This window comes from Rhinolophus hipposideros (assembly GCF_964194185.1).
Source record: "Rhinolophus hipposideros genome assembly, chromosome: X".
NCBI lineage: Eukaryota > Metazoa > Chordata > Mammalia > Chiroptera > Rhinolophidae > Rhinolophus > Rhinolophus hipposideros.
Window position 1 is genome coordinate 45766665 of NC_138046.1, and position 25957 is coordinate 45792621.

Here is a 25957-nt window from a genome sequence, read left to right on the forward strand (position 1 = left end):
CAGCACCAGTCTTGGCTTAAGCCCACCAAGTAATCTGCAGGTTGTCCTCCGCTGTGCCAAAGAGTTCCCTGCCTATTGCGCAGGCAGCGCTGGTCACCTGGTGCCCAGAGTGAATTTGGGAGTGTAGATTTAAATGCGAGGGGCTGAGGGGTCTGGATGACAGTTTTCAGAGAGACCGTGCAGTTTCTGTCCTTTCCTGCACAAATGCACACTGAGAGTAGCTCCACCAGCCCTGTGCCCAGTACTCCTGAGTCTTAGGGCCCTCCTTCCGTGGGTGTGTCGGAGGGTGCAGGCGGGAGATCTCTAAGCTGCTGAAAGCCGGGAGCTGGGTCTGCCGCTTACTGCTGAACTCAGGGAGTGCTTCTGTAGTTGCTTTTGCCCCACCCCAGGGCAGCCAGAAAGGGTGGGGGCTGGGGATGGAGGGGTCTTCTCTCTCTCAGGCCAGCCACGTCACACTCCTCCCTCAGGCCCAAAAAGGTGGTGGCTGGGGGTGTGGGAGTCTCCTCTCTCCTCGTCCAGTGAAAATCCCCTCCTCCCAGCCTCTTCTAAAGGTCAGAGCTGGCTGCCAATCTTCCTAGCGCCTGAGCACAGACGCCCCTCTGTAATCTGACACTACTCCTCAGTTCAGGGGTCAGTTTAAGTCTCTGGAAGGGCAGGGGGAGGATTCGCAAAGTGGGGTAAGGGGCCCAGGTGTGGCCTCTGAGTTTTTTGTCTGCTCTAGGTTCCACGAGCTGCCCGCCACGGCGGGAGTGATCAGCTGTGGGACTCAGGGAAAGAGCCCACCTCCTGGACCCTGCGCTCTCTGCTGCACCCTGGGCTCCCGTCGGACTCTAGAGCCCCGGGTGCTGCCTGCCGCTGCTGCTGTAGGCACGCTGCAGGGCCGCGGCTCTACTGTGGGGGGTGGGGAGAGCGCGGCACATTTCCTCTTGCCCTCCTCGCTCCTCCCTGGCTTGCCCAACTAGCGCACCCCAAAGCAAACCTTCCAGGAGTCTGCTCTCCGTCCTGGGCGCAGGGGCGGCGGTCGCTGCAGGCCTTGGCTCCACCGTGGGGGGGGGGGGTGGGCGCACTTCCACTTCGCTGTCCTGCCTCCTCTCCTGCTCGCAATCAGCGCTCATCTTCAGGTAATTCCTCCACGAGTCTCCCCGCTGTTCTGCGTGATGAGCAAAGGACTCCTCGGTGTTCTATATCTCCCTGTGTCTTTAGAGCTATGGTTTACCGCTGCTGCCGCAGCCGCCGGCCTGATTCCACCACGAGACCATGCGTTTCCACTCTGCTCCCTTCCTTCTTCCCCTGCTCGCCCAATTTGCACACCTTCAAGTAATCCTTCCACGAGTCTCTTAGGAGTCTCTTAGCTGTTCTGCGTGATGAGCAAAGAGTTCTTTGATGGGTTATATGTCCCATTTGTAATAAGATCCGGAGGAGAACTCAGAAAATGTGCCCCGCTGCAGCCATTCCTATGACCTCACATATTTCGTGTTTTAAATTGAGGAAATTAAAGCCTTTTGGTGATATTTAGCCTGGAATCAAAAGCTAAGGCATGGCTTAAGCAAGTCTTCCAGAATGATGCCAAGCTTTTAGGAAAGGGTTAAGCAAAGAGCCATAAAACACAGGGATGGATTACTGAGAGTGGTAGCTACATCTCTGTCCCTGAAGAGCTTCACAGTATTACCTTTTATGTGGTGTGCATTGATAAACCTAAACCCAAATGGATGGACCAGCTTAGATCTTGAGGTTCTTTCTATAACTGTATGTGGTTTTGAAGAATCTAACATTTCAATCCTAGGTCTACTAACTAGCTGGATGAGTGGAGGGGCCAGATACTGCCCTTCTCTGAATCTGTTTCCTCATTTGTAAAATAAATAGGTTGACTAAATAGTCTCTAAAATTCCTAACAATTTTGATAGTCTATAAACTGTTAACTTATCATGTTTTAGAACCCACTGTTAAGTAGTCATCCTTCATGTATAAAAAGCGGTGACGTAAAACTGGGACATGGGCCAGTTTATAAGGGGAAATGGAAACTACGGTAGATTTTTTGTCCAAATTTATATTCTGCCATGATTACACTTAGCTTTACACACACACACACACACACACACACACACACACACACACACACTATATATATATATATATATATATATATATATATATATATATATATAGTCAGCTTAAGTCAACAGGAGAATAATCACCCGGTTCCTCAATTTGACTTCTGTTTACATGTCTTCTTGCTCATGTATGTGACCCTTTATGTCTTGAATAGAAGCTGACATGCCAAAAGTTTTGGCTGAGCCTAGATCCTGCTTTGAAATTAAAGCCTTGTATAAATTCAAGACACTGTAATGTAACCCCAACCATTAATCACTCTATGTAAAACAAACCAGTAATATACCTTAATAATTTAAAAGACACTTTTTCACACTTCAGTGTTCACTGCACTGTTTTCCATCCTAGGAAACTATTATATGCATCATCTAAGTTCAAGAAATAATTGTGTAACTTTACATTTTGTGCCAAATAAAATGGTAACACCTGACCCAGAAAGGAAAATCTGTGTTTAGTTTCATCTTAGAAAGTGTGAAGAAACAATAAGAGAAAGAATATTAGGATCTAGTTCATCCAACACACCTGCTTTATGTTCAGTAAGTGTGAATACAGGCAGCTTCCAATCCACAAAAACATTTAGTAAGATAGAATTCTTCTCCTAAGACACAAAGGTAATGAAACACTACATATGCATTTCAAAGGGTAAAGGGGATCAAATATATGGTGATGGAATTAGAACTGACTCTGGGTGGTGAACACACAATGGGATTTATAGACGATGTAATACAGAATTGTACACCTGAAATCTATGTAATTTTACTAACAATTGTCACCCCAATAAATTAAGAAAAAAACAGAAAATCAAAGCTGACAACACATCTAGCCCTCTCATTTTGGCAGAGGCATGCCCAATTAATCTTTAGTTTTGACTTCTCCCTGCCCAGAATGCTTATTTTTTTCCAGAGTTGCTTTGGCTTTTAAAGAAGAGATAGAATGTTTCATTCTCTTCATCAAGGAGGATTATGTCCATTAAAAAAAAAAAAGAGGTTTGAGAACCAGAAAAATATAACTGTCTCTTTTTAATAATTTTAAATGGCTATATGCCTAGATATTCTTTTCATTTGAGACTAGGATTTGTTTCTGCTGTGTAAGTAGAATGTCAAGGTACTTGACTTCATTGATATTTCCTGCCTTTGAACACTGTAAGTGCTGATACTCTTTGAGTCACACAATCATGTCTTCAATTGTATGGTGTCATGTATACAGCTATACCTTTGTCCAAACTTGTCTCTCTACTGATTACTTCTCCATATCCCTCCCCTGTCCAACTGCCTAACTCTAGTCATTCCTAAGGCTTCAACTTGAGTGTTACCACTGCTATTCAATCTACTCAGCAGGTAAACTTTGTTGATCTATCCTCTAGGCTCTGATTATACTCTGAAAATTCTTCCACGGTGTCCTCATCACATTTTGTTGTAATTGTACTTCTTGGGTCTTATTTTCCTACTCACAGTGCGAGTGGTGCCACTAATAATATGTTTGGGGAAGACACACACATGCACCCCAGATAAGTACGGTCCCCATTCTATCCAGGTTTCCTCAGAACATCTGCTGTGGGGAAAGAGTGTCTGCTGAAATGCTCCTGTGAGTGGTCTATTACCACCTGCTATTAGTGCTATTGCTATCTATATTCATCCAAAAATGTGGAAAAATATAATTGCCATGGAGACCACTGTTGCCTTTGCTTTATGTTAGGAAAGGCCTTCCTGTGTAAGGTCTCAGAAATCATTTTCCTAGAGAGGGAGAAGCATTTATGTTCACCTCCATCAGCCCTTGTCTCTTAAATTTAATCACCCTTTCCAGCACAGGTGCTTCAGAAAAATCTCATCCTGATGAATAGGAACAGAATATAATGTGCTAATTCCTAGTTCTCCTTTAAAGCTTACTGCTGTGGTGAAACTCTTCCACATCTCAGTGATAGCTATATCTGAGAGCCCCCCGCCAGCACATCTCATCCCGTTTCATCATATCCTCTCCTTCCATCTCTCCTGCCACTTCCCCGCATTACCCTTTTCCTGTGTCTAGATGATCTACTGCTTTGTGTTTTTCCTCATAGCCTCCCAACCTGCAGAAGTCCTAGCATCTTTTACCCCACCTCTTCTGTAAAGTCTATCCTGCCTAGCTCAGCTCACATTGACTCTTCAGAAACACTTCCCAGACTCATAGAGCCAATTGTTGTATCCACAGGACATCTGTGATGACCCCCATCTGATTGTGGGCAACATCAGCAACCATCAGCTGATCCAAGGGAGACTGGGGCACAAGCCAATGGTCTCCGCGTTCTCCTGTTTGGCTGTTCAGGAGTCTCACTGGACAAAGGTATTCCCCTCTCCTGTGGGACCTCACTCAGTTTCTAACTTCTTGTCTTCTTTAATGATTTCAGAAAAAGTCAGGTCATAACTGTCTAGATTGTCTAATTCTTGAAGTCAGAGTATTAACTAGGTTAATTTCTTCCATATTATTATGAGAATTTTCACAAATACAGAAAATTGAAAGAATTTTACAGTAAACACCCATATAATCACCCAGATTCTACCATTAACATTTTACTCTATATGCTTTGTCATACATATTAGTTGATCTTTTGTCACTTGCAGTGCTTTGACTCAATAGCTCTGCATACTTGCATTTTCTGGGCCAGGAAGTCATTGACAGACATGGAAAACCAAAAATGTGGTAAAGGTGGAAATAGATCATTAAAGAGGTTCCAATAAATTATTAAGAGTACGAAAATTCCTTTGGCATTTTAGAGTTCAAGGAAATGAAGTGTTGACTTGATTTGGGACAAAGTTAGAACATTTCTTCATGAAAATAATTTTAGAAGATTAATGTGTAAATGTGTAGAAAAAGGAGAATTTCCTAAATGTAATTTTACTCAAATTGTGAATAAAATCTGTATTCCATAGAATTTACATGAAATATCTAAGATGGGCTTTTAAAAACTGAAATCACAGGGGGCCTTGTATTTTTATTGATTTTGGTTTTTAGTTTATGTGGTTAAACATGCAACCATGAATATGTATAGACCGTTTCTCATGACTGAGTTTATAGATTATATGTGGGCAATAATTTAATCTCTAACTGACTGCTCCCAGTCACCTTGTGTGTATTCAGGACAGACATGGTAATACTATCCTCAGCAAAACTGAACTGGGAAAGCAACAGTTGTGGGGGGGGGGATGCCCTACCTAGGACTTCTGAACCTAGATCTAAACCAGATGTATTTAGTGGGTTATGGATTTGCCAGAAGTCAACTCTAACCATAATATTTGGATATGGTCTAGTTGAATGAATGTTCTTATATTTCCAGACAATTCCCAACCATAAGGAACAGGAATGGGATCCTCAAAAACTAGATAAGTATGCTGGGATATTTCGCTTCCGTTTCTGGCATTTTGGAGAATGGACCGAGGTGGTGATTGATGACATGCTGCCCACCATCAATGGAGATCTGGTTTTCTCCTTCTCCACCTCCATGAATGAATTTTGGAATGCTCTGTTGGAAAAAGCTTATGCAAAGTAAGGAGGGGAGTTGAGTAGTACATGAGAAAAGGAAGGCCACCTATTTCCTTGGCATTCTCTCCCAGCCCAGCCCTGGAGTTTCAATTGGGTACAATCTCAGTCAAATCCAAGGCATTTCTTTGGTCCTGGGACTGGTTCTCAGAATTCCTAAAATGAGAGAAATCAGCTGTTCTGGTTTCTGTTAACCTCCTACCTGCTCCTAGGAGCCCCTTCCTGCTGCTAATCTGTAAATAATGGCATATGGCCTCAAATTTTCTCCTTGTCTAATATTTACTTGTAGAAAGAAGTTTCTATGTGGACTGTACTTAACAAACATAGCCTAAGCTTAGAAATCTCTGACTATAACCTCAAAATATCTGTCATTTCATACTTAGAGAAAAGCCAGATTATATAATCTGGCTGGGAAGGGATTGTTCTAATTCTTGGGAACAAGATGTCTTTGACCTGCAAAAATAATTTACAAAGACAACCCTGCATATTTGTCCCCAGACTGCTTGGCTGTTATGAAGCCCTTGATGGTTTGACCACCACTGATATCATAGTGGACTTTACTGGCACATTGGCTGAAACTGTTGACATGCAGAAGGGAAGATACACTGAGCTTGTTGAGGAGAAGTACAAGCTGTTCAGAGAACTGTACAAAACATTTACCAAAGGAGGTCTGGTCTGTTGCTCCATTGAGGTTGGTATTCACCCAAAACAACCATTGTATGCTCACTTCTGGCACAGGAAAATACAAAATTTAGTAGGGAATATCACCCTTATTCTGGAGAATCACAAAAAGCCATCATGAGACTCAGAAAGCTAACAATACACATTGAGCCCTAGCACAGAGGCTGTAGAGCTTTGACTTTTTAAAGATTTTTAAAATTTCTTTTTATTAGTTTAAGCTGCACAAGACAAAGTAATACTTAGATATTTATCATTTATATCCCTCACACTGTGTGAACCCCCCTCCCCCCATCCACTATCACTCTGACATCGCACAGAGCCATTACATTTCCACTGTCTCTAATGCTAATGTTGTACTCCGCTTCTTGTAAGTATATACATACATACATATACATATATATAAAATTATAGTTGGCATTCATTATTGTTCAGCTTCAGCTTCAGGTCATCCTCCTTCAGGTGGTCTCCCAAACGGGACAAGTGTCCATCGGATAACCTACAAAATCATTACAACATTATTGATTACATTCCCCAAATTGATTTTCAAAACACTGTGACTATCTTGTGGTTACTGACTGTTTTCTAATACCCTCACCTTCCCACTTATCCCCACCTCCCCTCCTGTCTATCAACCCTCATTTTTACTCTATGTCTCTAAAACTGTTTCTGATTAGTTCATTTACTTATTCTTTCCTTTAGATTCCGCATATAAGTGAGATCATGTGGTATTTGTCTTTTTCTGTCTGACTTATTTCACTTAACATAATGTTCTCTAGGTCCATCCACGTTGTTGCACATGGTAAGATTTCTTTCTTATTTATGGCTGCATAATACTCCATTGTATAAATGTACCATAGTTTCTTTTTCCTTTTTTTTTTATTAGTTTCAGGTGTACAAGACAAAGTAATACTTAGATGTTCATCATTTATATCCCTCACACTGTGAACCCCCCTCCCCCCATCCACTATCCCTCTGACCTGACCCTGAGCCATCACATTATATATATAAAATTATAGTTGGCATTCATTAATGTTTAGCTTCTGGTGTACAATGCCATGATCAGGCATCCACAGTATCCCTGAGGTGGTCTCCCAAATAGGACGCATGTCCATCGGATACCCAACAAAATCTTTACAACATTATTGAATACCTTCCCCAAATTAATTTTCAAAAAACCCTGAGGCCATCTTGTGGTTACCAGCTGCTTCCAAATCCCTTCACCTTTCCCCTTATCCCCAACGCCCCCCCCACACCCATCTAACAACTCTCGGTTTTTTCTTTGTGTCCCCAAAACTGTTTCTGATTAGTTCATTCACATATTCTTTTCTTTAGATTCCACATATAAGTGAGATCATATGGTACTTGTCTTTCTCTTTCAGACTTATTTCGCTTAACAAAATGTTCTCTAGATCCATCCATGTTGCTGCAAATGATAAGATTTCTTTCTTCTTTATGGCTGCGTAATACTCCATTGTATAAATGTACCACAGCTTCTTAATCCAGTCTTCTACCGATGGGCATTTTGGTTGTTTCCATATCTTGACTATTGTGTAAAGTGCTGCAATAAACATAGGAGTGCATACAGATTTTTGAATTGGAGTTTTGGATTTCTCTGGGAAGATGCCTAGGAGTGGAATTGCTGGATCATAAGGTAGTTCCATTTTCAGATTTTTGAGATACCTCCATACTGTTTTCCATAGTGTCTGCACCAATCTGCAATCCCACCAACAGTACATAAGCGTTCCCTTTTCTCCACATCCGCGCCAGCACTTGTTGTTTGTTGATTTATTGATGATAGCCATTTTGACTGGGGTGAGGTGGCATCTCATTGTGGTTTTTATTTGCATTTCTCTGATGGTTAGTGAGGTTGAGCATTTCTTCATATGTCTGTTTGCCATCTGTATGTCCTTTTTAGAAAAATGTCTCTCCATGTTCTCTGCCCATTTTTTAATTGGGTTGTTTGTTTTTTTGGAGTTGAGTTGAGTGAGTTTTTTTGTGAATTTGTGACATTAACCCCTTATCAGATATATCATTGGCAAATATTTTTTTTTTCCATTCAGTAGGATCCCTTTTTGTTTTATCCGTTTATTCCAGTCATTTCACTGGGGGCCAATATAGCATCTGAGCTGGTATAATAGCCTCTTCTAAATTATCTCTCATGCCTTTCTGTTCCTGGATGTTGAAGTTATAGCTTTGTTGCTCAAGAAGTAAACCAGCCATACAAATTTTAATGCTGTTCATATCAATGTAGTACTGTGGGTCATTTGAATCTGAATTGGTTAGATGATTTGTTATATTAAATTCTTCATCTCCTTTCCTTCACTTGCTCTGTGTCAAGTTAGGTGTCAGGATCAAATTTTTATCTGCATAGGGAGAACTAGCTTTGACCATACTGGGTATACCAATAAAGGAAGATGAGGAGCCAGGCCTTGGGTCTCCCAATTCTTGTGCTCTTATGTATCTTCCTTTGCTGTCAGTCTCCCAATCAAGAGGAACAAGAAGTTGAAACTGATTGTGGTCTACTGAAAGGCCACACCTACACCATGACTGATATTCGCAAGATCCGTCTTAGAGAGAGACTTGTGGAAGTCTTCAGTACTGAGAAGCTGTATATGGTTCGCCTGAGGAACCCCTTGGGAAGACAGGAATGGGGTGGCCCCTGGAGTGAAATGTGAGTGCCATTCCACTTTGGCTACTACATCCCCAAAGCCCTATTGTTCTCCCAAACCCATTCCTTTAGACTGGTAGTGGGCTGTTGATGCTCAGTGACATATGTGGACTCTTCTTAAGTATGGGGTCTTGGACCCAGCTGGAGGTGAGATAAAGCAGGCCCAGTCCTCATGCATTCTGTTTCTTTGGCATACTGCTTCCTGTAGGAAGTCAATGGCATACATAATGACTTATCCCTTTGTTCATTTGCTTTTAGTTCTGAAGAATGGCAGCAACTGACTGCAGCAGATCGCAAGAACCTGGGGCTTGTTATGTCTGATGATGGAGAGTTTTGGTGAGAAGTTTTCTGCGTTAAGGGAATTGTGGCTTTTACATGGAACCACAGGGGTAGGAATCGAGTATATCTTCATTTCTTTCTTGTACTCCTTCCATTTAGGATGAGCCTAGAGGACTTTTGCTGCAAGTTTCATGAACTAAATGTCTGCCGCAATGTGAACAACCCCATTTTTGGCCAAAAGGAGCTGGAGTCGGTAGTGGGATTCTGGACTTTGGATGATGATCCCCTGATGAACCGTTCAGGTGGCTGCTATAACAACCGGGACACCTTCCTGCAGAATCCTCAGGTTTGAGTAATTTCTTTTTATTTCCCTCCAAGTTGTCAAGGAAATAGGAATCCAGGCTCACCTTGGAGTATTTGTTTGACATCAGTTCTTCCATTTGCAGCTATTGTGTAACATTCATCAACCAAGATACCTTGCAATTGGCTCAGATGCTTGCAAAGCATGTCAGATTGTGTCTCTTTGCAGAGACATATCTTAGCAACATTATCATGTCTGAGCCATCTCCTCTTACCTGCCTCTCTCCTGGCCATATTGCTTAATATGGCTCTTTGACAACCCCCACTTCCTTGTGATGGTCCCATATTGGAGAGAAAGGATCTTCTGCCAGACGCTTTCTCAATTATCTTTCATTTCTTTTCTGCCCAACTGTTATCTTGAGGGCACATTTACTATATGTGTCCTCTTCCTCATGCAGGTGACTCTTTTGAACCCCATCATTATACCTCCATTTTCTCATCTAGAACCAGGTTATTATTTCCCAGGATTTGACTTGCTACTGTAAAATGGTGGTAGCAAAACATCAATTCTCCAAGGAAGTGGATCCAGCCCCTCTACAAGCAACATATCTGGGCTGGCAATAGGTGGTTAGCCTAGGGGGACGATGCAGTGTCAGGTTAAGTTAAATAAGAATACGTACTGTCTTTATATGTTCTGGAATTTTTCTTTGTACAGCTTTTAAAAGTAAAAGGACAATAATAAAAACACTCAAGATCCATGCTTTATTAAAACAAAGCATACCCTCTTTGTCATCAAAGGCCTAGGCATGAAGTTATCTCTTTCAGTACATGCTGAATGCTATAGGGAAAATCAAGTATTATGAGCTACACTTACTAAATCAATGAATTATTCAAGGCCTCATTGTATGACCAGTGTCATAGCCCAGAAAATAGCCCACGTCTCTGCTTTCCAATGTTGAGTTTTCTTTCCTAAAATTTGAGATGGCTTATCTGAAATGGAAATGCTAACTAAGCTCCCTAGTGGCCTCTTTCCCTTAGTACATCTTCACCGTGCCTGAGGATGGACACAAGGTCATCATGTCACTGCAACAGAAGGACCTACGTACTTACCGTCGCATGGGAAGACCTGATAATTACATCATTGGCTTTGAGCTCTTCAAGGTAAGAATAGGTATTTGGAGCTGAGAGAATGATGGCATGAAGTAAATTAGGATCTCGGGGTGACGTCAGAGGAATGGCGGAAGCGGGGCGCACTTTTTGAGTTCTCCTGATCTTATCACAAACGGGACATACAACCAATCAAAGGACTCTCTACTCATCACGCATAACAGCTAAGAGACTCGTGCAAGGATTACTTGAAGGTTCGCAAATTGTGCGAGCCGAGGAAGAGGGAAGGAAATGGAGTAAAGACGCGGCACACATCTGCGGCTGTGGGGACGCTGACCGCATTGCGCTGGTGGAAACGTGTTCCAACCTGTGGCTGTGGGGACGCGGCCTGCACCTTCGGCTGTGGAGACGCGGCCCACATCTGTGGCTGTGGAAATGCGGCTGGCATCTGCAGCTGGAGAGACGCAGGGGATCCCAGGAAGGAACAGAGAACACAAGAGCCAGGAGGTGGGCTCTTTACCTGCGTCCCACAGCTGATCTCTCATGCAGAGGGAGCAGCTAGTTGGGCCCTAAGTCGGACAAAGGACACAACTCCATACCTGGGCCCCTCCCCGCCGCTTTTCCAATTCTACCCCTGCACGTCCAGAGATGTAAACTGGCCCCTGAACTGAGGAGTAGTGTCAGATTACAGAGGAACTTTAGTGTTCAGACTCTGGGAAGACTGGCAGGCAGCTCTGACCCAGGAAAGAGTCTGGGAACAGTGTGATTTTTGCTGGGCTTGGAGAAAAGAGACTCCTCCACCCCCAGCCACCACCTTTTCTGGCCTGCAGGAACAGTGTGACAAGGCTGGGCTGGGAGACAGAAGACCCCTCCATCCTGACCCCACACTTTCTGGCCTGCCTAGGGCGGGGAAATTACATCTGTGGAGACACTCCCAGGGATCAGCAGTAAGCTGCAGACGCAGCTCCCGGATTTCAGCAGCTCAGAAATCTCACGCCCACCACACACACACACACACACACACACACACACACACACACGGAAGAAGTGCCCTAAGACTCAGGAGAACTGGACACAGGCTGATGGTGCTACTCTCAGTGTGCATATGTGCACCCAAGCGCAGAAACTGCACTGACTTTGTAAAAACTACCATCCAGACGCCTCGGCCCCACGCATCTAAATCTGCAGTCCCAAAGTCACTCTGGGCACCAGGTGACTGACTCTGCCTGCACAATACACAGGGGACTCTTTGGTACAGCAGAGGACAACCTGGAGATTACTTGGTGGGCTTAAGCCAAGACTGGTGCTTTTTGTTTTGCTTTGTTTTGTTTTGATTTGTCTTTATATCTTTGATATCTTTGCTTTTGTTGAGTGTGGGTTGTCGGTTGTTTTTACATGGGAACGTATTTGATTTTTCTTTGTTGTCGTTGTTGTTGTGCTTGGTGATTTGCTTTCTTCTGAAATTGCCATACCAGTGCCCAGCTTGAGAGGCACAAAATTCAACATATCCAGAAGCCAACTCCAGACCAAACCAGAGTACTACCAGGTTTGACCTACAAGTCACATACCCAGAGGGAATTCTCTACAGGCAAAAGAGTCCATAGAGGCCAAACCACATTTAAGCGGTCAACCCTCATGCAGCAGAACACCCTGCAGTGGGCAGAGCCAAGTCTCACAACTAGTCAGACTAGGAGTTAACCCCACCGACTCACAAGCGAAAAGCAATTAAAGGTCTTCTTTAACAGGACAATATATACAACACAAGAGTCACCTTTGGAGCACATGCAGAGGAGAAGAACAAAGTAGTGCAAGTCAAATATAAAGGACACATACTACATAAGATAACGAAGCAAGAAATAAGAACTCTAGGGGATCTACCTAATACATCAAAGCAAACACAGAGAGTCAGCCAGAATGGGGAACCAAAGAAACATGTCCCAAATAAAAGAACAGAAGAAACCTCCAGAAGTGGAACCAAATGAAATAGAGGTAACCAACCTATCAGAGACAGAGTTCAGAACACTAATGATAAGAATGTTTAAGGAGCTTAGAGACGACATAAAGAAGGTTGTGGAAATCATAACAAACAACCAGTTAGAACTAAAGACCACAATTACCAAAACAAAGAACTCACTTACAGGAATTAACAGCAGGTTAGATGAAGCAGAGGATCGAATCAACGATTTAGTAGACAAGTTAGCAGAGATCACTCAAACTGAACAACAGAAAGAAAAAAGAATAAAAAACAATAAAGATGGTTTAAGAGACTTCTGGGATAACACCAAGCACAACAACATGCGCATCATAGGAATACCAGAAGGTGAAGAGAGGAAGCAAGGGATTGAGAACATATTTGAGGTAATAATGTCCAAAAACTTCCCTAAACTGATGAAGGAAACCAACATACAAGCCCAGGAAGTGAAGAGAGTTTCAACCAGGATAAACCCAAACAGGTACACACCAAGACACATTATATTTAAAATGGCAAAGCTCAAAGACAATGAGAGAATCCTAAAAGCAGCAAGAGAAAGACAGAGGGTAACATACAAGGAAACTCCCATAAGACCATCAAATGACTTTTCTACAGAAACATTGAAGGCCAGGAGGGAGTGGCAGGAGATACTCAAAGTGATGGAAAACAAAGACCTACAACCTAGTTTGACGTATCCAACAAAGCTATCATTTAAAGTTGATGGAGAGATAAAGAGCTTCCCACAGAAAAGAGTAAGCTAAACGTATTTATTACCATCAAGCCAGCATTGCAAGAAATACTAATAGGACTTCTGTAAATAGAAGAAAGATGAAGACAATCTAACTACAAATGTAAAAATGGCAATAACTATGTACATATCAATAATCACTTTAAATGTAAACGGATTAAATGCTCCAATCAAGAGACACAGGGTGGCTGAGTGGATAAGAAAGCAAGATACTTGTATATGCTGTATACAAGAGACTCACCTCACATCAAAAGACACACAAAGGCTGAAAGTAAAGGGTTGGAGTAAGATATTTCGTGCAAATGGAAATGAGAAAAAAGCTGGAGGTGCAATACTTATATGTGACAAAATAGACTTTAAAACAAAGAAATTATTTAAAGACAAAGATGGGCACTATATAATAATAAAGGGATCGATCCGACAAGAGGACATAACCCTAGTAAACATCTATGCACCCAACATAGGACCACCTAAATATATAAAACAGATATTGACTTATATAAAGACAGAGATCAATAGTAACACTATCATAGTAGGGGACTTCACACCTCTGAAAGCAAGGGACAGGTCTTCCAGACAGAAAATAAATATGGAACCAACAGCCTTAATTGATACATTGGACCACTTGGATTTAATCGATATTTTCAGAGCATTTCACCCCAATGCTGCAGAATACACGTTCTTCTCAAGTGCACACAAGACAAGTGTTGATAAATTTAAGAAAATTGAAATCATACCAATTGTCTTCTCTGACCACAGTGCTATGAAATTAAAAATGAACTGCAGAAAAAAAAAAAAAACACTGGAAGACACACCAATTCATGGAAGCTGAATAACATGTTACTAAATAACGAATGGGTAAAGCAGGAGATCAAGGAAGAAATCAAAAGATATCTCGAGACAAACGAAAATGAAAACACGACGACCCAAAATCTATGGGATGCTGCGAAAGCAGTCCTAAGAGAGAAATTCATAGTATTGCAGGCCTACCTAAAGAAGCAAGAAACATCACTAATCAACAGTTTATCTTCACACTTAAGGGATCTGGAAAAAGAACAGCAAAAGAAACCCAAACGGAGCAGAAGGAAGGAGATAATAAAGATCAGAGCAGAAATAAATGAAACAGAAACCAGAAAAACAACAAAAAAGATCAATGAATCCAAGAGTTGGTTCTTAGAGAAGATGAACAAAATTGACAAACCTTTAGCCAGACACAATAAAAAAAGAGAGTGAGGACCCAAATTAATAAAATCAGAAATGAAAGAGGAGAAGTGACAACCGACACCGCAGAAATACAAAAAATTAAGAAATTACTATGAGCAATTATATGCCAACAAATTTGACAATATGGAAGAAATGGGCAATTTTCTAGTGGCATACAACCTTCCATGGCTAACTCAAGAAGAAACAGAAAACCTGAATGGACTGATTACCAGAAGGGAAATTGAATCAGTAATCAACAATCTCCCAAAAAACAAAAGCTCCGGACCAGATGGCTTTACAAATGAATTTTACAAATCTTTCAAAAAAGAATTATCACCTATTCTCCTCAAGTTCTTACAAAAACCCAGAAAGTGGGAAGACTCCCAAACACATTTTCTTCAGCACGCTTACTTTCTCCATTCCCATATTCCGGTTCAGGCCTTTACGCTCCCCCTTTTTATGTTTCGGTTGCCACAAATTGTCCCTGTTGATGGTGGTCGAATAGCCTCCTTTAGTATTTCTTGTAGTGCAGGTCTTGTATTAGAAAATTCCCTCAGCTTCTGTATGTCTGGAAAGGTCTTTATTCCTCCTTCATATCTAAAGGATATCTTTGCTGGATATGTTATTCTTGGCTCATGATTTCTCTCTTTCAATAGTTTGAATATTTGGTTCCACTCCCTCCTGGCTTGTAGAGTTTGTGCTGAAAACTCGGATGATAATCTAATGGGCTTTCCTTTGTAGGTTACCATCTTCTTTTCCCTGGCTGCCTTGAGGATTCTTTCTTTGGAGTTAATTTTAGACAGCTTGAATACAATGTGTCTTGGAGAAGGCCTGTTGGGATTGAGGTAATTAGGTTCTATTTGCTTCTTGGATTCGAGGATCCAGTTCTGTCCACAAATTTGGGAAGTTCTCATTACCAATTTCTTTGAGTATATTCTCTGTTCCCTTCTCTCTTTCTTCTCCTTCTGGTATGCCCATTATTCTTATATTGCTCTTTCTGATGGAGTCAGGAAGTTCTTGTAGAGTTCTTTTGTTTCTTTTAAGTCTCAAGTCTCTTTGTTCTTCCATCTGTGTAATTTCCAGGTTTCTATCTTCGATGTCACTGATTCTTTCCTCCATCTGGTCAACTCTACTACCTAAGCTGGTTATTTCATTCTTAATTTCTTCTATTGATTTCTTAATCTCCAGAAATTACATTTGGTTCTTCTTTGAAATTTCAATCTTTTTCGTAAAATGCTCATGTTGTTCTTTGATTGCGTTTCTGAGTTCATTAAATTGCCTTTCTGTGTTTTCTTGCATCTCTTTGAGGTTTTTCAGAACTGCAATCTTGAATTCTCTATCATTTAAGTCACATATTTCCATATCACTAAGTTCCTTTTCTGGAGACTTTTCACTTTCTTTTTGAGCTGTCTTGTTGCCTTGGTTATTCATGGCAATTACTGATTTATTATTTCTCTTCCTAGACATCTACAGGAGTGGCTTCTGCAACAGGTTGATAGGAAGAGGTCTCTCTGACACAGTAGTGCTATATTTTCTCTGCACTTTTCCAGCTTCTCACACAATGGGGGGATTCCCTGGGAGACGGGCCTCTCCTCTGTTAACAGTTCACCTGGGTCATAGGGCGCCACGTCCCTGTGGGGGTGCGGAGAGCTTTTGAAGTTTCAAAGCTCTTTCTGCACCCGATTCAGAGCCTGTATGTTTCAGCAGTTCTGTTTACTCCTGCAGGGATCCGCTCAGATAGGTGGGGCCAGGGGCGGGGTGAGTTGTGAGAGTTGGCCCAGAGCAATGGCAGGGACCACCACCACAGCCATTCCTGCTTCCACAGCTCCCTCCCCTTTGCCCAGACTAGTTTGTCTGCGAATCTGTTTCTGCGGTCCACAGTTCTCAGAACAGCAAAGATCCTGTCCTTGTGATCTGACACTTCTACTTTATCGCTTCTAGCACCGGGCAGGTGTGGGCGTGGCGAGCTCTGGGAGCGTAGGGAGGGGCGGCTAGTCTCAGTGCCTAAAGCTTCCGTTCTCCGCTTGGCAGTGAGGACTTAAACCACAGTTTTCAGCCTTCTTCACTCAGTCTTTTCTCCGAGGTCTGCCGTGAACGTTGGGTTCAGCCATGTTCTATGCTGCCCCCTCAGCCCTGTGGGCCGTAAGCGGAGCCCTAGCAGTCCGAGTCCTTCCCTCTCCCGCAGCTGCGGGAGTTCTGGGATGCAGCAAGCTCAGAGCACTGATCTAGGTCTTTGTCCTGCGCCCGAGCGGCTCCGTCCCCGCACTTCTCCCTTCCCTCCTCCCCCGTTCGCGCGATTCGCCCACCTGGAGGTGAATTCAGTAGTGGACCTCTTTGTCTTGCCTGTCTGCTGTGCAGGGCGTCCTTTGTGGAGTTATTGTTGTCCGATTAGTTGTAAATTCCAGGAGAGCTTTACTGAGGCTCACCTCATGCCGCCATTTTGATCCGGACTCTAAAAAGTTTTTTCACAGCAAAGGAAACCATCAATAAAACAAAAAGGGATCCTGCTGAATGGTAAAAGATATTTGCCAATGATATATCTGATAAGGGATTAATATCACAAATCTATAAAAAACTTACTCAACTCAACTCCAAAAAAACAAAGAACCCAATTAAAAAATGGGCAGAGGACTTGAGGAGACATTTTTCTAAAAAGGACATACAGAAGGCAAGAAGACATATGAAGAAATGCTCAACCTCACTAACCATCAGAGAAATGCAAATAAAAACCACAATGAGATACCACCTCACTCCAGTCAAAATGGTTATCATCAATAAATCAACAAACAACAAATGCTGGCACGGACGTGGAGAAAAGGGAACGCTAGTGCACTGTTGGTGGGATTGCAGATTAGTGCAGCCACTATGGAAAACAGTATGGAGGTATCTCAGGAATCTGAAAATGGAACTACCCTATGATCCAGTAATTCCACTCCTAGGCATCTACCCGGAGAAATCCAAAACTCCAATTCAAAAATCAGTATGCACTCCTATGTTAATTGCAGCAATTTACACAATGGCCAAGATATGGAAACAACGGAAATGCCCATCGGTAGATGACTGGATTAAGAAGCTGTGGTACATTTAGACAATGGAGTATTACGCAGCCAGAAAGAAGAAAGAAATCTTATCATTTGCAACAACATGGATGGATCTAGAGAACATTATGTTAAGTGAGATAAGTCAGAAAGAGAAAGACAAGTATTATATGATCTCACTTATATGCGGAATCTAAAGAAAAAAATATGTGAATGAACTAATCAGAAACAGTTTTGAGGACACAAAGAACAAACCGAGAGTTGTTAGATGGGCGGGGGGAGGTTGGGGATAAGGGGAAAGGTGAAGGGATTAGGAAGCAGCTGGTAACCACAAGATGGCTTCAGGGTTGTTTGAAAATTAATTTGGGGAACTTATTCAATAATGTTGTAACGATTTTGTTGGGTATCCGATGAACATGCATCCTATTTGGGAGACCCCCTCAGAGATACTGTGGATGCCTGATCATGGCATTGTACACTAGAAGCTAAACATTAATGAATGCCAACTATAATTTTATATATATAATGTGATGGCTCAGTGTGAGGTCGGAGGGATAATGGATGGGGGGAGGGGGTTCACAGTGTGAGGGATATAAATGATGAACGTCTGAGTATTACCTTGTCTTTTACACCTGAAGCTGATTAAAAAATTAATAAAAATGAGCGGAAGACATGGAGAGGCATTTTTCTAAAAAGGACATACAGATGGCAAACAGACATATGAAGAAATGCTGAACCTCACTAACCATCAGAGAAATGCAAATAAAAACCACAATGAGATGCCACCTCACCCCAGTCAAAATGGTTATCATCAATAAATCAACAAACAACAAGTGCTGGCGTGGATGTGGAGAAAAGGGAACACTAGTGCACTGTTGGTGGGATTGCAGATTGGTGCAGCCACTATGGAAAACAGTATGGAGGTATCTCAAAAATCTGAAAATGGAACTACCTCATGATCCAGCAATTCCACTCCTAGATATCTATCTGGAGAAATTCAAAACTCTAATTCAAAAATCTTTACAGACTTCTATATTTATTGCAGCACTATACACGGAAATGTATACTTCCGTGTTTACACTTCGAAACAATCGAAATGCCCATTGGTAGATGACTGGATTAAGAAACTGTGGTACATTTATAATGGAGTATTACGCAGCCATAAAGAAGAAAGAAATCTTACCATTTGCAACGACATGGATGGACCTAGAGAACATTATGTTAAGTGAAATACGTCAGACAGAGAAAGACATATACCATATGTTCTCACTTATATGCAGAATCTAAAGAAAGAATAAGTTAATGAACTAATCAGAAATAGTTTTGGAGACAAAGAGGAAAAACTGAGGGTTGCTAGATGGGCGAGGGGGTGGGAATAGGGGGGACGTGAGGGGATTAGAAGACAGTCAGTAACCACAAGATGGCCACGGGGTTTTGAAAATTAATTTGGGGAACATAATCAATAATGTTGTAAAGATTGTGTAGGTTATCCGATGGACACTTGTCCCATTTGTGAGATCACTTCAGGGATGATGTAGATGCCTGATCACTGCACTGTACACCTGAAGCTGAACAATAATGAATGCCAACTATAATAGTGCATTAGGAATAGAGACAGTGGTAATATAATGGCTCTGTGCGATGTCAGAGGGATAGTGGATGGGGGAGGGGTGTTCACACAGTGTGAGGGATATAAATGATAAACGTGTAAGTATTACTTTGTCTTGTGCACCTGAAACTAATAAAAAAAAACTGTTAAATCCACACACACAAAATAAGGGGGATCAAATATATGGTGATGGAAGGAGAACTGACTCTGGGTGGTGAACACACAATGGGATTTATAGATGATGTACTACAGAATTGTACACCTGAAATTATGTAATTTCATTAACAATTGTCACCCCAATAAATAAATTTAAAAAAATGGAGTTGAAAAAAAAATTAGGATCACTTGCTGTTAGGAGAATTAAGAAGGGTCCAGGGATAAGTAAAGAAGATGATCTAGGATGTTCCAACATAAAAACTATGACCTGAGTGGAATGGAGCATTTCATTCTATTTCATTTCCAGGTGGAGATGAACCGCAAATTCCGCCTTCACCACCTCTATATCCAGGAGCGTGCTGGGACTTCCACCTATATTGATACACGCACAGTGTTTTTGAGCAAGTACCTGAAGAAGGGCAACTATGTGCTTGTCCCAACCATGTTTCAGTATGGCCGCACCAGCGAGTTTCTCCTGAGAATCTTCTCTGAAGTGCCTGTCCAGCTCAGGTTCAGTTTTCTCGGCCATCCCAGCAAACTCCCTTTCTCTGCTTTGCCTCCAATCCTAACCACCTTGGCCCTCTCTCCCTATTCAGACACTGAAACGGACAACATAAGCACAGACGATTTAACTGAAATGATGGTGGTAGCAATATTTCTCAAAGTGGGGTTATGAGAAATTACCTAGTGGTGGTCTAAACTTCAAAGCTCTGACCTGCCATTAAAGGGGAACAGGCCTATAGCCTCAGCTTTTCCATTTATATTTTATCTCTGTTCCCTGGCTGACTCTCTTCTCTAAGACAGCTGGCACTCTTCACTGTTCCTCTGTTATGTTGTGAATGCTGGGCCATTAAAGCTACCTTTTCACCCCCGTCCTGCCTACTTTGATCTTTACGTGCTGGTCCTTAAAGCAAGGGGAAAGGAAAACACACTCATAAAATCAAAGCTATGTTTGAGGAGGAATGGGCTAGGTCACTCAGCATTTCATGCTTTTCAGCAACAATGTCTGCTTTGGCAAGCCTGTGTCCTCAGCAAAGGGCATTCATGATCAATAATTTGCCATCTTTTTGATGTTCCAGAGAATTGACTCTGGACATGCCCAAGATGTCCTGCTGGAACCTGGCTCGTGGCTACCCAAAGGTAGTAACACAGATCACTGTTCACAGCGCTGAAGGCCTGGAGAAGAAGTATGCCAATGAAAGTAAGAAATGCAGTGGTGTCTGGTAAAACAAAATTCAGTTTCATTTATTGCATGTATGGTTAGAAAAGGTAGTCATAAATAATTCTCTCCAATGGTATTTTCAGTCTAAACAAGTCAGGATGGCTCTCAATTGTGGCAGAGAATGGGATGTAAACTTCTTTGGACAAGGTCTATATAATATTCTTTTTATATTTTTATATTCTTTATAAAGTATAGAAAAGGGAAGCACAAACAAAAATCCTAGCTCATTCTGGTATCTGGTATTGTGCTCAAAATCCCAGAATAGACTTAGGAAGATAGTTTCTTGACTATCTGAAAAGAGAACTGTAATCACTGTGTTAAAAACAAATGTCACTTTGTTCCAGATGTGAACCCATATTTGATCATCAAGTGTGGAAAGGAAGAAGTCCGTTCTCCTATCCAAAAGAATACTGTTCATGCCATTTTTGACACACAGGCCATTTTCTACAGAAGGACCACTGACATTCCTATTATAGTGCAGGTAAGAATGTCAATACAGGTCCCCATAATGGCTCATATTCACCATCAGATACTAGATTATCCCAAGTGCCTTGTATATGTCTAGGATAGAGAGCAAGGGTTATCCTTATTTTTTGTATATTTGTTTCATACTCAAAGATACCTTCCACCAGGCACAGACACTGACTTCCTTATTAATCTCCATCCTAAATATCTTATTTTCCACTTATTTTTTTGTGGTCAGAAGCTCTTATGTTCATAGGTACACACGTTAACACACGTACTGTAAAATCTCATGAGAAGAAGCATATGCCAGTTCAGATGACCCTGATCCTGCTAGGTCAGGATAAACCACTATAGTTTGGTTTTTCTTCTGACTAATGATTCTGACCAGCTGCCTTGAAGTAGCCATCTCATAGGTCAAGGTTGATCTTGAGTTCTGCTTGCTGGTTTTCAATCACTGTTTGAGTTATCTTCCCCTCAGCCAGAGAGGTATCATGAAAGATCATCTTTTGGTTTTTAAACAGAACTTTCAAGCTCAATATTAGGTTCTAGATGCCACTGGACAAAGTCTAACCTCATAGAAGGTTGCTCACCTTCACTCTCTTGACTTGTCTCTCCAGGTCTGGAACAGCCGAAAATTCTGTGATCAGTTCTTGGGGCAGGTTACTCTGGATGCTGACCCCAGTGACTGCCGTGATCTTAAGTCTCTGTACTTGCGTAAGAAGGGTGGTCCAACTGCCAAAGTCAAGCAAGGCCACATTAGCTTTAAGGTTATTTCCAGCGATGATCTCACTGAGCTTTAAATCTCCAGCTCCAGAAAGTCCTGACAGAGCTTTCCATCCTTTTATTTTCTGTCAGATGCCAGGTCTTATCTAAGATGTATAATCTTTTGAAAGAATGAAATTAATAGTAATTAACTTTTCCTTTCTTCTGATAAGTTCCCTATACCTCCCGATCCAAGTAGCATCAGTAGCAACATAACCTATATACCTCCAGCAGCTGGACAGGGGAGGTGACAGTCCTATCTGGAGATTATACAAATGTTTGACAAGAAAAGATCTCTGGAGCTTCCGGGGGTGAGATTCAAGCAGGACAATAACAACAGCCTGGATACCATACAGATGTCTTTGATGCTTTCAGGTGCCCAATATATCTTGTTGAGGGCATGTTGAGGAATAAGGAGGGGTGATCAAGGCCAAGCTGGTCTAGCCTGACATCCCAGCTCCTCACTGAACATTATGGATTTCTCAGCAGCGTTTTACCTAGCAGCCAGAGCCTGCTTATAAGTCTCCAGCCCTTACCATCACCACCAGCATCACCACCAGCACCACCACCACCTCCACCATCACCACCATCACCTCCGGAAAGTGTAGTCCTTCCCTAACCTATGTCACCCCCCCCCACAGTAGGTTTTACCTTCATGTCGAGGAAGCTTCCTGGGTGCTTAATCAAGAGCCGGAGTTCAGTGAGGCCTAGACAGTGGGAAAGGCCTGAGCTCCAGCTCAATGGAAGCCAGCTGTGTGCCACAAGAGGGAAAAGTGGAAGAAGCTGCAGTGGGGGACAAAGCCTCTGTCCCCTACCCATCCACACACACCTACACTCACTCATGTACACATGGGCGCACATGAACTACCATTCATGCAGTCAGTGGGCAAGAGGAAGGATGAATTAAGTACCACCAACCCTGAAAGTATAAGAAAATCCATCCAGGCATAGTACAACCAGTTTGGGGCCCCTGACTGCAATGTGAAACCTCCTGCTGCTAGGTTTACAAACAAGCCTCTTGTCCTGTGCCTCCTAATATCATTGGTAGTGAAGACCCCATCTGAGAGCTTCGGAATTTTGGTCCCAGTCCAGGCTTTTCTCTCAGTTAGGAAGCTTCAATCCCTGGGGTTGTTTGTTTGCATTCTTGTTTTTCAGTACCTCTACAGAATTTTCTCTAGAGTCAGTCATTCTCAAATGTTCTTCCTTCCATTTCATCTATCAACATTCTACCCCTCCTTCAAGGCCCAGCATAAATACCACCTCCTCCATGAAGCCTTTCCTAACCCTCCCAAACCCTCATATCCAACAATATTTCAATGCTTCTGCAATGATGAAAATATCGTAGTACCTACCTAGTCTAGTACAGCACGCATTCATTTAAAAATATTTTGTAGGTGGTTTTTTTTTTTCAGCTTGCTCATTTCCTATCATGTTTTTCATGCTGTGTAACTTCTGCAGTGCCTTCACTACACTACCTTACATAATCCAAACCACAATAAAATTCACATTCAATAAATTGACCAGTTCTGACTCGATTTGATGGCACAGGAAAGATGACAAGAGTGGCCATCTGTTGAGACTTGTTTCAGAGACAGTAGAGGTAGAGGTGGGGTGGGGGTACCTCATGCAACCTGAGCCCAGGTACAAGTCTGATGGGTGCAGAGGTACCAGCTGCATTCTGATGGTACAGTCCTTCATCCAGGTCGTGGGGGTGGGTGGTTGAGAGAATGGAGAAAGGCCTTCTTTTATTCCATATTTAAGAATATTTGGATGGTATTTTGGGTTACATGATTTGAAATCCCTCTGGGTCAAAGCTATAGTGGCCAGATTTTTCAAAGGCACACCTCCCAACAGGAAAAAATACCAAACCTTCCTTCCCAGCATCTCCATTACAACTGAATGAATGTGAAGACTTCACTCACTTGTTTCCACACTCAGTCTGCCATCTGCCCATTTTAGAGTAGGTTATGGGGGAAGCTCTTCTCTTTTTTCCTTGAGCCCTGCCTCCTGACAGGAAAGGATATGCAGGCAGGGGATGGGTCTCTAAGCTCAAGAGAACAATCCTCAAGCACATCCCTTGTTCCCTGTCCCTTCAAAACTAGCCCAAAACATATTAGAAATGACATCTTAAATACAGGTATTGAGACGTGGTAGAACTTTGTCAGAAATGCAATATCCAATTCAGGTAATGTAGTAGTCTTATATCGTCACCAGATGGCACTATGATATTATAATTAAATTCAAAGAAGCTACCACTATTTTGCATTTTAAGGATGAGAATTTTTTTCCCAACTAAAAAGATAGAAAAGAAAGGAACTAACACTTTTTAATTGTATGCTATATGTCAGACACTATGCTCAATGATTTATATATGTGATCTCATTTAATGCCCATAACCATATGAAGTGCTGTCATTATCTCTGATTTTCAAAGAAAAGGAAATTAAGAAACAGAGAAGCTAAATAACTTTCTCAAGGATGTCCAGTCAGTAATCATGTCATGATTATTAGTCAGATGATTATGTCTATTTGATTCCTGAACCTTAACCTTTTCCATGAAAATATGCAATCCCCAGAAAGTTATAGCATCTTCCCTACATCTGTGTTATTAGTTGTGTATCCACAATACTATACCAACAACTGCACAGATATGCCAAATGTTTCTCTCAGAATCTTTACCTCTCTAACTTATGTATGCAAGCAGATACATATGCACACATGCATATAACGTGTCGGTAGACCTGGTCTTCTCAAAAGAAATCCAATGCACTAACACATACGAATATTTATTTGATAAAAACAACATAAATGAATCTCAAAATACTTATGCTGAGTGAAAGAAGTAAAAAAATAAATAAATGCATCCTGCCTGATTCCATTCATATAAAATCTAAAAAATGTGTACTGCTCTATAATGACATAAATCTTATCATTGCTTGCCTGAGGAGGTGTGGAGGGGTGAAAGGAAAGGAATACACGGTGGTCTGAGGAAATTTTAGGGAGTAATGATTTGTCTAGTATTCTAAAACTACTCTGTATTTTGATTGTCATGTTGCTTACATGACTGTATGCATTTTTCAAAACTCAACTGATTTTTACTATAAATACATTTTAAAAAAATGAAGCCTCATAACCATTTTACCCTCCCTGACCAATCTTCTAAAGTTATCACAGGTATTATGTTAAAATGTTAAAAAAATCCTGCAGACAATGTTATACTTTTTGTTTTCAGTGGTCATACATATTTTAAAGATTTTAAGACAAAGAAAATAGTCTTTTATATTGACTATTTCTGTTTCTCAGTTTTTCTTTTATTAAAGTTTATTGTGGTGACAATTGTTAGCAAAGTTACATACGTTTCAGGTGTACAATTCTGTATTACATCATCTACATGTTGTGTGATCTCCACCCAGAATCAGTTCTCCTTCCACCACCATATATTTGATCCCTTTTACCCTCATTTACCACCTCTCCACCCTTATCCTCTGGTAACCACTAAACTATTCCCTGTGTCTATGAGTTTTTGTTTCTTCATTTGTTTCTCTTGTTCCTTTGTTGTTTTCAGTTTTTTTTTCTAAATACCATTATTCTTAACATTCTGTTAATTTATTTCCTGCTTATTTTTAATGAATTGTAGATTCTTTTTTTTCAACAGCTGGTTACCAGCTGACCAATAAAGAAATTTAATAATATACATAACTGGGTTATTTTATTTTTATTTTCCCTTACACTGTGAACCCCTCTACCCCCATTCACTATCCCTCCGACCTCACACTGAGCCATCACATTATATATATAAAATTATACTTGGCATTCATTAATGTTTAGCTTCTGGTGTACAATGCCATGATCAGGCATCCACAGTATCCCGGAGGTGGTCTCCCAAATAGGACGCATGTCCATCGGATACCCAACAAAATCTTTACAACATTATTGAATAAGTTCCCCAAATTAATTTTCAAAAAAAACTGAGGCCATCTTGTGGTTACCAGCTGCTTTCTAATCCCTTCACCTTTCCCCTTATCTCCAACCCGCCCCTACCCCCGCCCATCTAACAACTCTCGGTTTTTTTCTTCGTGTCCCCAAAACTGTTTCTGATTAGTTCATTCACATATTCTTTTCTTTA

The 25957-nt window shown here is 41.5% G+C and overlaps 1 protein-coding gene across 1 annotated transcript in view; it reads left to right on the plus strand.

The window, feature by feature from the left end:
* The window catches only part of CAPN6 (calpain 6), a 43958-nt gene extending 18432 nt beyond the window's left edge, over positions 1 to 25526 (plus strand). Inside the window, exons 3-13 of the mRNA XM_081042379.1 lie at positions 4297 to 4428; positions 5420 to 5628; positions 6121 to 6313; positions 8781 to 8974; positions 9230 to 9307; positions 9410 to 9596; positions 10589 to 10711; positions 19691 to 19893; positions 20463 to 20584; positions 20950 to 21086; positions 21688 to 25526. Of these exons, the coding sequence (XP_080898505.1) occupies positions 4297 to 4428; positions 5420 to 5628; positions 6121 to 6313; positions 8781 to 8974; positions 9230 to 9307; positions 9410 to 9596; positions 10589 to 10711; positions 19691 to 19893; positions 20463 to 20584; positions 20950 to 21086; positions 21688 to 21870 (1761 nt within the window). The 3' untranslated portion in view covers positions 21871 to 25526. The remainder of the gene's footprint in view (positions 1 to 4296; positions 4429 to 5419; positions 5629 to 6120; positions 6314 to 8780; positions 8975 to 9229; positions 9308 to 9409; positions 9597 to 10588; positions 10712 to 19690; positions 19894 to 20462; positions 20585 to 20949; positions 21087 to 21687) is intronic.
* The last annotated feature ends 431 nt before the right edge of the window (positions 25527 to 25957 follow it).